The 13,035-nt window shown below is 39.4% G+C and overlaps 2 protein-coding genes across 3 annotated transcripts in view; both read right to left on the bottom strand.

The window, feature by feature from the left end:
• Window positions 1–228: 228 nt before the first annotated feature.
• Window positions 229–1,487, bottom strand: LOC126367598 (uncharacterized). The gene is made up of 4 exons (XM_050011190.1): window positions 1,256–1,487; window positions 971–1,114; window positions 609–852; window positions 229–530 (listed from the first exon to the last, which is right to left on the bottom strand). Exons 1-4 carry the CDS (start codon window positions 1,384–1,386, stop codon window positions 414–416), a joined length of 636 nt encoding a protein of 211 aa, XP_049867147.1. The 5' UTR covers window positions 1,387–1,487; the 3' UTR covers window positions 229–413.
• Window positions 1,488–2,259: 772 nt separating this feature from the next.
• Window positions 2,260–13,035, bottom strand: part of LOC126367595 (carboxypeptidase A2-like) — a 29,212-nt gene continuing 18,436 nt past the window's right edge. For both annotated transcript variants that reach the window (XM_050011184.1, XM_050011185.1), the window contains exons 8-9: window positions 4,069–4,215; window positions 2,260–3,599 (exon numbers count right to left, since the gene is read on the bottom strand). In XM_050011184.1, coding sequence (XP_049867141.1) covers window positions 3,390–3,599; window positions 4,069–4,215 — 357 coding nt within the window. In that variant the 3' untranslated portion in view covers window positions 2,260–3,389. The remainder of the gene's footprint in view (window positions 3,600–4,068; window positions 4,216–13,035) is intronic.

Raw genomic sequence — 13,035 nt, 5'->3', positions numbered from 1 at the left:
CGATCAAACAAATAGCCCACCACTACTGCCAGTTCATCACTTACCTTACACTTTATAATTGGAGAGGTCAAAACAATTGGGTCACTTTTGGATTTGCTTATTGTACAAACAGGGAAGTGGGTAAGTTTTTTTCGCAGTAATTGGCTGCTTGTTTGTTTTTATTAAATATTATAATAGTTTAGGCATAAACTGAATTGGACTTGTAAATAAAAAATAAAAATGCATAAATATTGCAATATTAGACATTTATTTATGCAGTGCCGTAACAAGTGTAATAGTAACAATTATCTTTGATATGTACAGTTAATCAGTAAATAGTAAATTCACACATATGTGTAAAGAGGTAGTTGGTGTGTATTTTGGCAACACTCAGAAGGAATCAAACCTAAAGCTTTAATATACAAATAATTATGTTATTTGAGTTGCTTCAATGACCGTGCAAACAGCACTGCTAGCAGGGCAATGACTGCGCTGCCCAGCGTACCAATCAATATCTTTTTATTTCTTTTCTTTGATTCTTGTGTAAGCCCCTGCAATCATGACAAATAATATCATTTCAATCAGAAAATATACAATAAAGTTTGTTTTTAATTGTCAAATATATATACCTTCATCTCAGTATGCAATGTAATATCCATGGAATTAAGGATATTTGTGATTTCACTGATAGTTGTTAATGCTATGTCTGAAGCATACTTGTCTCTGTGAACCAAGCAATCTGTTATGTTCTTGGTTTTCTTAATGGCTAATGTGTTTGCTAGCATACTCAGGTAGATTCTGTATAGATGTTGAGAAGTTTCTTCTAAGATGTCTGCTATTTCCAGTGCGCCTAAATTTTGGTCTCGCTTAGAGCTAAAACAAAAAAACATTTAAACAAAAGGTTATTAAATATCACTAGAAGTATGTTCCAGGATAGTACAGAAGAAACAAAAAATAAACCATTTTGTATCTTTTTAGTCATTTTACTTACATTTGTTGATTAGATTCTTCGAAAATGGGCAAATTTTGTACTGCTACTAGTATTTTGTGTCTTATCTCCGCATCATTGATTCCTAACTTGATTAGATCTTCATCTCTTAACTCCAGCAGTGTGCATTGACCTATGTTGTGTTTTCTGATAATAACAAGGAACTAATGTTATAAGGATGTAACAAATGAACTTAACGTTTAGGTATAATAAAATATATCGTCAATAGAATAAATGATTAAATACAGACGGAGAACAAATGATACTTAAATAAGAATGTAAGTTCACCTAAAAATGTCAATATATTTTTCAGCCCCAACACCAATCAACAGGGCGCTCGTAGTAACATCGAATTCCGTTGGATTGATGTTACTGCATACAGGCGTAATATCCGATATAGTTTCTATTTGTTCAGCCATATTTTAACTATTAAAAAAGGCGCTTCGTTATTTTTCAACAAAAACCGGCACTTTGATGTTATTATTGGAACTTGCGATTTGTGGTCGAATGACATCTGTCAATGTCAAAATTGCAGCTCTATGCATCGTTGTTTTTTTTTTACCATTAGCCATCAGCAAAATGAGTTTTTCATAGTGCGATTTTGTTTTATTGTTGAACGTTATTCTATTAATTCGTGTTTTACGGTTTCGTGTTTTAAAGTTTAGAAAAAAGTAACTGATTTGACTAGTAGGAAACTACCCTACCCTATTAAATATAGTGTCCATTATATTTATAATGTATCAAACCAAACGGAAGTGAAACCCAGCTTACATAATTATTTAAAACTAATTTGATTAGAATTTATAGCCAATTTATTTTGTACAGTAAGTATACAACATAACATAACCGGCCTATATACGTCCCACTGCTGGGCACAGGCCTCCCCTCAATCAACCGGAGGGGTACGGAGCATACTTCACCACGCTGCTCCAATGCGGGTTGGTGGAGGTGTTTTTACGGCTAATAGCCGGGACCAACGGCTTAACGTGCCCTCCGAAGCACGGAATCATCTTACTTTTTCGGACAATCAGGTGATTCAAGCCTGAAACGTCCTTACCAAACAAAGGACAGTCTCACAAAGTGATTTCGACTATGTCCCCATCGAGAATCGAACCCGGACCTCCAGATCGTGAGCCTAACGCTCAAACCACTAGACCACGGAGGCTGTTACAGTAAGTATATACGTAGCTTTTTTCTGTATCTGTTTTCTGCTACTTCCGGTTGATCCATTATTTACGGGACACCTGTCTAAATCGATTCGTAAGAGAAAAGGGAATTAATAAACTTATAAAAACATGTTTGTACTTTATTACAGTTTTATACATTATCAAATCTACTAGTATTTTTTGATATCTAGGGTAAAACATTTATTAACGTAGGCGTTGCCTACCTAATTATTTAAAATTTGAATCTTCCTACGTAGACTATCACACAGTTACTAGTAAATAAGTACATGCCTAGTAAAAAACTAATGCTTGGCAAGTGAGTGCCATTTGCTAACATAAATATAAATTTCCTATTATAGTAAAAACCTACATCTTATGTACCTATTGTGTAGTAGGTAGCGTCATATATTAGAGTTCTTAGATCTCAAACCGATCCGGATAATACACTTTTAAATAAGTAGTACATAGGTAAGATAGTGTTTATTATTTGTGATGGAGTAAACTTTGTAAAAAAGAAAAAGTTATTATAAGATGACTGCCTATATACGTCCCACTGCTGGGCACAGGCCTCCCCTCAATCAACCGGAGGGGGTATGGAGCATACTCTACCACGCTGCTCCACTGCGGGTTGGTGGAGGTAATGTTATGTTATGGTTATGTATAAGATGAATGCATGGGATAAACTGTCTGGGAACTGATATTAGGCGGCCAAATTACTAAATTGTATAACAATATTTTTTTATTTTTAAAAGAACGTCATGTCCTGTGCCGAGGCTTTTCTTGCAGCTTCTTTTTTTCCCGGCTATACAGCTTGTGGAGAGCTGCAGTAGTTTCAGGATGAGACGTTCGTTATTTAATAAAAGACGTTTCAATGTATAACTATGTTACCTACTGAATAAAGATATTTTTGAATTTGAATATCTATACCTCCGTTGGATTAAATGGCGGTTGAGTACCTATCCTCCGTTTGATTGAGTGGCGGCCTGTGCCTAGCAATGAGACATAGGCTGTTTATGTGACAGATTAACGGCCTAGTTCAGTAGTTACCAAAGTTGACGGGGCCGCGACTCAGTTAACAAACACTTTGTAATTCGAGACTCATCCTTTGGCTGTGTTTGTTGCACTGTATAGTGCATTGGTGATGCTCAAATATCCATGCGGCAAGTCGCGGAATTGATAGTCTTATTCTTATTTGTTTCGATTGATGTTGTTTCGAAGCCCTTTCGATATTCACTCACTAATAGGGAGATACTGGTCTACTCATGCAAATTGTCGACGATTGCTTTGACTGCCTGCCAGGTTTCCCTAGCGGTGGAGACGATCTGCGAGCCAGGGAGCAGGAAACCGTACGGTCCGAAGGAGTCTCGAAGGTCCACGTGGTATGCGAACTTAATACCAGCGCGGGCCTTCGCCCAGTCGTGCGACATGCCTGATGCTGGCTGCCTGATCTCTGACGCGGTACCCACCTGCAATCATTTACTAAATTAGATATTAAGTAAGTAAGTATATAGTAATATTCTTTACACAACTTTGTACACACAAAAATTAAAACAAAGGATAGGTTGATGTAACAAAAGGTGAAGTCACGTCTATTATGCGATTTGTTCCGACCAACCAAAGAGATGAATATCATCTAACGTATACGAAAACCCTGACAACATAACCCTGACACCAGGGTTGCTGAGGTTGGTAATTCATCTCATAACCCACAGAATAGAAGAAGGCAACGAAAAAGGTGACTAATGAATCCAGGACGTGATGAAGATGATGATTATATTTTTAATCAATAAGATAAAAAGATTTTTTTTTTAAGTTAACTCGTAACTTTTATATTCAGATACAAGTTATGGATTAAATAAATTAGTACCTACAAAAAGTTCTGATAATGACTAACAGGAATTGTGATTTTTCCTTTTATTAAGGTATTATAATTACCTGGTATTTGGTACCATACATGTCCGCCAGAGCAGCGGTGGCAAGCTTTCCCATCTCCATGAGTACTCCGTCGTCGGCAAACGGCGCGTGAGCATGCGACGTGGGCAACAACCACGCTTGGGAATACGCGTGCAGGGATAAGTAAACCTGAAAACATTTACAAAAAGTCTTGAGCATTGGGTAAAAATATAGTTCGACTTACTATGGGATAATGGGGATCGTAACACAAAGGCAATATAAATCACCCCCTGGACAAACCCCCCGTAAGTCACCCCTACCCCTGTAGTTTTTCTTTAACTAGAGTCAGAGTAACATCTCGAGTACCTACCAAGATACTTAGGTGCGGCAATTACCATTGGTCCCGTCAGTATGAGCGCGGAGCCACTAACCTCAAAGTTCAGGTCGCGTCTGTACAGAGTGACGCCACCGTTTAGAAATATCATCATCTCAGGCCTTTACCACGGTAATCTTTACATTTTTATCAGATGATTCAAACAGCGTTAGCAATATAGATGTTACTCTTATCAAGGTTGCGGATGTAATGCGTCAAAGCAGAATAAAAGAAATTGTGGAATGGAAGAGAATTTCGAAATTTAAAATTACTTATTGGCGGTAAAAAGGAGATTGGCAGTGCAAGCGAGGGACTTAACCTTTGACTCTACGGTGTACACATTTCACTGCCATTCTGTTATGTCTAACTGCCAAAACTATCAAAAAGCTATATTTGTAAAGCTTTTTTAACTGTTTTGCTGTTAAAACTCATTATTTAAGTATGTTAATATTCTTTAGTGGTTAAAAACCCGGTGTCTATGAAAACAATTGGAAAAAGAAGACTTTCTGTACCCAAAAGTGAAATAGAAAGCATGATTTGCAGCGGTTCATTAGTCAAGGAAAACTTTCCCGCCGTCACTATAGTGTTTGTTTTTTAACTACAATTTGCGTATTTATGTGCTTAGTTTATATTTTTCTATAGTATTACCTACTTTATGAAGGTTTCTTCATTTCCAATCTTTCTTTTTTTATATTATTCATTATGTTGTTTTGAGATAAGAGTGACACCTTGCCTATTCATGTTGCCCATAATCATTATTATATTAGTGCGGCTCTATGATGATGGACGTGGACCGTGTGTTCAACGTGGTATTAGAACCCGCAGCGTTCTCCATTTGTCCGGCCAAGTAGTGAATGCCATTATGTGGCAAATTTACAACAAGTCTCGTCAAATAAATCTATGATGATTCTATATCTACGGCTGTCCTTCAGACTACTCAGAAATATTTCTTTAGCTAGTCATAGATACTATTATAAAGGTTCCTTGAAAAAAATGAAACGTTGAAGGTACTAGAAGACATATCAGTAGAAAATGTTTTGAAAGTGGCGGCGATGTGGGCACATACTGTATACCGTATTCTGTCACAATTTCCCGCGATCGTTGTGCGGTCTACCTTTATGGTTTTGAAGCAATGATAAATCGCTGTTGCAGTAAAGTAGAAAACCATCGACGATATATTTCTTTCGACAAGTTCATTATAAAATGGCTAGAAAATATGTAAGAGAGAGTTTTCGTAGGCTAGTACGTAAAAAGTTTATTTCCTCCACAAGTAAGAAGTTTTAGTCATTTATGATAATGAAGGGGGCGACAGATAAGTTTATACCTTCAGCAATTAACCGTCAGTTCTTCAGATAAGACAACAACCAAGTATTTACGATGATGTGTGTTGTGCGGTGGCATAGAGGCGTCGTTTCTGTTGCATTTTATTCGCAAAAGCGGATCCGTTTTGCTGATAAGACCGGATGACTTTTCTCGTCGTTACTAAACTTCGCATAAGTAAGTGTTAAAGTGAAAACATATCCCAAGAAGTGGTTTGCACCGCGCCGCCTTCTGGGCACGGTAAGCGGGCAATTAGAGCGATCGCGGCGGTATGTGTGCATCGAGCACACGCCATAAGCGTCACCCTGGTAATCATACGCACATAAACACGCGCATGTACCTGTTGCGGTAGCTTTTTTTTTGACGTGACTTATTGTAGATTTGCCGCAGATGGCATTAACTACGTGGCCGGACAAATGGGGAACGCTGAAGGCTCTCACCCGATACAACGTTTAAGACAACAGGCCTGAGGGTGCCCAGTTGGGCGCGAACCTCGGCTCAGAGCGTCGTCTGAGAGGAGCCCCAGCCAACTTTACTGAAGACAATAGTCTACCAATGGATGGATAAATTATGATTGGTCATGAATAATATTACGTCGTCTTGCGTATTTGATTATGGGTAGATCTTCGAACATAAGTGGTCGGTCAATCTCATTATCGTTAACGCAAAAATATTATATAATATTTGGTCTTTTTGCAAATATCTAGTTAGCACTTACGCAATTTGGCGACATACCTATATAGATACTTAAGTTCTAACTGTATATTTGCAAAATATGACACAGATTTCTATGATGGATTTTAGTATTCAATATTCTGTATTTGCATACTTACTATGATGGTATACAAGATGGTAAGTTACATATGAGTTTCACACAGACCCTTTCGGGCACAACAAAATAGAAGTTTAAAAGAGAGAAGGAAGCTTTTCAAATAGTAACATCTCAGTATCATTTTTGCGTTCACGGTAATGATATTGATTTCCAGTTTTAGAATAACTACCTTAGTCAACTCAGAGTACCAAAACAATGTACGGTAAATCCAAGCATACAACTACAACCAGACACTATAATGATCTCAACCGGACCACAAGCTACAGGAAATTCAGGTTATCCTGAGCTTCGTCACAAGTAAAAGTGTAATAATGGACAGAGAACGTGCGACAAACTGTTTCACATGGATATGAACTACTAGGTTAATTTATAAATGTAACTTGTAAACTTCTAAACGAGCGTGAAGGCGTAGATAAAAACCGTTGTGGTAGGTTTTTGCATTGATCCAAATTCAAACTATGCACGACATAAAAAATAGTCGCACGTTGATTTTTTTTTACCTTTGATGGGTTTGCTCTTGGCCCCCGACTTGCCTGAAGGCATTGACGAGACCTAAGATGCAGCGAGCTCGCCCAGAAGATGTCTTTTGTATGCATATTTTGACTTCTTAAAACAATTACTTATGAATTTACTTGCTTGTACCGTAATGTTAGGAATGGAACTATGAAATGCTAATGTTGCCTTGTCAGTGAATCAGTGGAGTTTGAATCTCACAGACAACAATTTACATAATAGGTACTTAGGTATTATATTATATCATGAACACATTGCCAGATGGCTATAATTTACACAGGGTCAATGATTTTATAACGACAACGAGTTATTATCCAAAAGATGTGACATGTTCCTATACATAGGACCTTTGTAGCCTACACGAGCCTTGTATGGAGTAGTTGGAGGACTATTGGGTGAATTTCAACAAGTCTCATTTTTTTATCATTTCGGTGAGATTTTTTATTTTAATACTTTTCTTCACATATTTGACGACAAATAAAACTTTAACCTATTTTGAATTATGTGCGTGAGTGGGCATCAAATACGATCGAAACTTACTGAGATATTTAAAATTGAATTTTTATGAGTCCACTGAAATGATAAGTACCCACTGAAATGATATAAATATACACCGAAATGATATAAATGTACACTGAAATGATAATGAGTCCACTGAAATGAAATTAACCCACGGAAATGATACAGTCAAGAAAAATTGTGCTGCTTAGCTAGGGTTCCGTACAAAGTGAAATTTGGTTTATACATAAATAGCCTATACAGGGTGTAACGGAACGGGGGTATCAACCCGAAGTGTGCCTACTCTGTCACTATCTACAAATCACATGCGAGAGTATTGGCCGCCTAAATTCATATTTGCATTAGTTATGAGCAATTGAATTCCAGGTCTTCATGTAATAAATTCAAATTTGCACAACACTACGTAGCAATCAGCTGTTCAAGGTATTTAACTTTTGAGTGAACAGCTACCACCTCTTTTATTTATGCCTGCCCTAGTAAAGGGTAAACGTGCCAGTGATGGCCATATTAATCAATATTTTTTAAATTGTTTTGTTTCATCCTTGTGAGGCCAAGATTTCCAGACACAATAGTTAAAAAAACAATGGGCATTGGTCCCGGTTACTGCTTACTGATGTAATAAGTAGTCGTTACATGAGCCATGTCAGGGGCATTTGGCGGCTCAATAATAACCCTCGCACCAGGATTGACGAGGTTGGTTATCCACCTCACAACCAATAGGATAGAACAAGATGTGAACATACATAAATCACGGCTTTATCCCTAATGGACCAGACAGAGCTACAAGTAATTACACATATCTAATATCACACTTACTGGGCTACTGAGATGGGCAGAGTCACTTTGTTGTACAAGTTTTGTCCAAAAATGTAGTCGATTACCTACATTAATAGTTGATAAAGAAATGTACTTTACAATGCATCTCGTCTCCTTGTGTAGTATGCTTTATTTTATGATTACGTAATATCAGGCTCCCTTAACACCGTCATCCAGGTCAAATGGGCATCACACTAGCGGCGAATGCGTTCATGGCTAGCTAGGTACGGGACAGTTTCATTAGAATACTTTCAGAGTTTTGCAGGCCCTAAACAACTACTACTACTCATACACAGTTACCACCAATCACTGACTAAGGTGTGCAAATACTAACACCTCACTTTACAATGGATCAAAGGACACAGTGATTCAAGAGGTAACGACGCGGCGGACGAGTTGGCCAGAAGGGGAACGGGAGGTAACAGCCATCGGTCCGGAACCGATATTGCCGATCTCATTCGGACAGGTCCGCTCGCTGCTACGAACGAGAGCAGCCAACAAACACACCTTTTTTTGACGTGACTTATCGAAGTTTTGCCGCAAATGACATTAACTACTTGGCCGGACAAATGGGGAGCGCTGAAGGCTCTCACCCGGTACAACGTTTAAGACAACAGGCCTGAGGGTGCCCAGTTGGGCGCGAACCTCGGCTCAGGGCGTCGTCTGAGAGGAAAAATATTTGAAAGAATTAAACGACCCTAGTAAGTCGATAGCGATAAGCGCTGATTGAGGGAAGTCGTCGACCACGCCGGCGGTGTCGGTATCGGGGTCCTGAAATGTTTGTTGTCGCGAGCTGATTGGCTGATTCTATGGCTAGAGTAATCGGGTCGTCGGGATCGTATTACATACTTCGGACGCCGATGCTATTCAGTACCGTTCCTAAGCGGGATGTATTCGGAAGCCGCAACTACCAGGGGATTTGGTTGGTGCGGAGCAGAATCAAAAAAACTAATTTGAGCCATTGGGCAATGGTTGGCAGACTTAGGTCAATGTGCAGATTTTCATTGCGATGGAACCACGAACGATTTTGTATTTCCTGTAGACGGTGGATTTGAGAGAGACTCGCGTGAGCGAAAACTACCCCTGCATAGGTCATGATCGGACGGATGCAAGTCGTGTAGATTCCAAAGGGATAATTTACTACGCTTGTTAAGGAGACAATGAACACGGCCCATTACAAACGTGGCGCGATCGCGCACACGTTTGATATGGGCCTTGAAAGTAAGACGTCTATCTAAGACTACGCCGAGATATTTGACTTGCTCCTCCCAAGGGATCGGCTTGCCAGACATCTTGATGACTTAAGTTGACAGCGTGACCGTGACGTATTATAATAGCCCTTTCAAAAGTACACCGCTGCACTTTTCTCCGGGTTTACCTTGATTCTCCATTTGCGAAACTACTTGCCCAAGGCATTGGCGCGTTGGAGAATTCCGGTCATCATAACTCGACCACGGCACGAAGAATAGATGGCTGTATCATCCGCAAATAAAGCTAGTTCGGTATTAGGGTATTTGGGAATGAACAAACACACCAGACTATGAACCACCGTAAATAAATGCAGGCAGGCTAAGTTGGCACTACCCAACATCAATAGTTGTCTCTCCAAAAGAATTCTAAATGTGAAGAGGTCTCCACTAATACAGGTAACAGCTGCAGGTAGCAGGTGTAGCTGTGTGGTCACGGTGATATCAACAAACATCTGTTTACACTAGGTGTCACCGACAAGCCCCTGTGCAGAACCTGCATGGACGAGACAGCGGCCCATGTGCTACTGGAGTGTGAAGGAGCCGCCAACTACCGGGTCCGGCACCTTGGCCAGACGGGGTGCCTCCCTGAGGCGACCGGCAACGTCAGAGGCTTCTTAGAATTCCTTGGGGATTTACAACATAGTAAAAGCAAAATAAATTTCTCAAGTACCGTTGTGACTGCCTACCCCTTAGTGATACGGGCGTGATATTATGTTAGTATGTTCTGATTACTTATGGCTCTGCCCACCCCATTAGGGATACGAGCAGCTGCAAGTGATTGTGTATCTTATTAACGAGACATTAATGTTACGTTTACAACATAGTAAAGACAAAATCAATTTCTCAAGTAAAGTACCTACCTAACATAACTTTACTTTTACTATGACATGGTAAAAGTAATCTTAAAATAAGTACTTTCGTACAATACAATAATACTTTATTGCGTACAAGGAATTAAAAACACATAACAGTATTTTTTTAAATCTTTCTATCGTGTGGGTTGTGAGGTGGATTACCAACCTCATCAACCCTGGTGTCAGGGTAACTATTGAGCCGCCAGAGGCCCCTGACATGACTCATGTAATAACTACTTTCTTACATGAGTAAGTAGTCACCGGGACCAACCGTGCCTTCCGAAGCACGGAATTGCAAATTGCATTGGGACAGTTAATGGGATTTATACCCTGTACCAGGATGCCAGGGCTCGCGAATAGAAAAAGGCACGCTAGTGTTTCAAACTATCGATAGTTCAGTATCGATTATCGATCATAATCATTTTCTACTACGATTTTGATTGGTAGAAATAAAAAAATAGCTTTTCAAAAAATCTAAATCCATGGACTTTTGAGTTATTGAAATTCAGTTTAGACAATCAGCCCACTCAAAATAACCATACTATCGGAGTGTAGCAATACTACTGACTGAGGGCAAAATTATCGATAGTTTGTTATTAATCCGCAACGATACTATCGATTGTATTGCACTTAGGTAATAAAATCGAAAATGTTCCCACTTTCCGAGTTATCAATAGTCTTGCTATCGATCGACTCTCGGTCGGGATAGATTATCGATAGACATTTTTTGATCGGCAAGCCCTAGTGCACCCGAAATTCAAAATGGCGGTGCTGTTAAGGGGAAGTTATCATTAACCATGATAAAAAATATTTTTTTTTTTTGTATTTTTTTTCCTTCCTAAATTGTAGTCGTGTATTATCCAACAGTGAACAATAACATCACGCCTTTTTCCCATTGGAGTAGGCAGAGACTGCGGAATTTCACTTACCACTACACGCTCGTATCGCTACATGCCCGTACCAAACATACATACATAATATCACGCCTTTATCTCTTATGGGGCAGACAGAGCCACAAGTAATCATAACATAGGTACATAAATAATTATCATGCTCGTACCGCTAATGGGATGTTCTTGTGACTCTGCCCACCCCATTAGGGATACGGGCAGAGTGATAGTATGTCTTATTATTGACAGATTAATTTCGCCTTCTGCTATTGCGCGGGATATTTGCGAAGAAACGTGGCAATTCTGTGTTAGTGCCAGAGTGTGAGCGCGGGTGATCCTTATTAGATAAACGACTTTTTTACTTTTCTAGGTTCAAAGTAAAATACGTACCTACTTTCATAAAATACAATACATTCATTCATTCATTCAAACAATACCATAAAAATATTTTATTGCGCACAAAGAAATAACACACCCTTAAGTACCAGGATACTAGCATTCCAAAAGAGATAGAAACATGCACACGAAAGTAAACTGTCAAATTATTTGTCAGTGCTTGTTTACTATCTGTGGAGTGAAGTTCGAAATTTGGATTTGTTGTGATAACTGTGATCAGTGATAGTTCGAGGTGTCTTTGAGTAATGTAGGTTATTATGAAATGATGATGTGTGTGGGTGCCGGCGATGGCAACTTAAGTGAAGCACGGAACTTGTATCAGCGATTCATAGAAGGTAGACCAGCTGATGAAGCCAGGCAACTGCCTTCACTGCATTGCTTCAGGAAAATGGTCAATCGCCTACTGCATTTAACGGGCTCTTTCCACGCGTCATCCGAGACTGGCCGCTCGGCGACCCGTGATCCGGAGTTTGAAGAAGCCGTACTAGCCGTGCAGCCAACCCAAGGACTACCACGCGAACCTTACCACATGCAACGTACGCCCGAGCTAATTCCTGCTGATTATTTACCTCGTGTGGCATTCTGAGAATGGTACCGAGTTCAAGTGGAAAGCTCACCAGACTTTGCTTCGAAAGTGTTGTGGACAGATGAAGCGGCAGGTCTGTGCATCGAACGGGGATGACGACATTTCGAACCTTTCTTGTAAAACGTAAGTCTAATTATTAATTACCTACCTACTTACCCACACTTTCACACTTTTTTTCCTATTTACTATTAAATTAAATACCTTACCTAAACAAGTAGGTAATTTTAACTTATTTTACACGTCATAAAATAATGTGAGAATAGTTGTCAAAGCAAAATGACTCCAATTATTAGATGCTTTAGTGTCATTCTTGTTTGTTACAGTCGCCGACGTGCCGCCGACTCGGATTGTTCCAATCGGCCGCCGACTCCTTTTGACGTTGCCGCCAAAGCCGCCGCCCGCTCGAATTTCGTACCTATCGCGGCCGTGCGAGCGCCGCGAGTACCAGGCGACCAGGACGCGCTAGGAGATTTGTGTAGTGCCAATATTTGAGTGGATTAAGAACAGTGACCTCAATAGTGCTGTGCCGTGTTTTTTACATGCTGGAAATATTAAAATATTTTTTTAACTGAAATTGAAAAAAATATCAAAAGTGTTTTTTTTTAATTGAAATTTTGCAGATAAGATCTACATAAGGTATAGTTTTGTCCCCTTTCGGCT

This window comes from Pectinophora gossypiella, chromosome 6, assembly GCF_024362695.1.
Source record: "Pectinophora gossypiella chromosome 6, ilPecGoss1.1, whole genome shotgun sequence".
NCBI classification, from domain to species: Eukaryota; Metazoa; Arthropoda; class Insecta; order Lepidoptera; family Gelechiidae; genus Pectinophora; species Pectinophora gossypiella.
This window is presented reverse-complemented; position numbering and strand designations above follow the sequence as displayed.

What these genes read in the sequence shown, in the direction of transcription:
- LOC126367598 (XM_050011190.1), bottom strand. Translation starts at nt 1,386, where the DNA reads ATGGCTGAACAAATAGAAACTATATCGGATATTACGCCTGTATGCAGT. An exon ending in AAATATATTGACATTTTTAG is followed by an intron (nt 1,115 to 1,255) that starts GTGAACTTACAT and finishes TGTTATTATCAG; the next exon opens with AAAACACAACATAGGTCAAT. An exon ending in GAAGAATCTAATCAACAAAT is followed by an intron (nt 853 to 970) that starts GTAAGTAAAATG and finishes TTTTTGTTTTAG; the next exon opens with CTCTAAGCGAGACCAAAATT.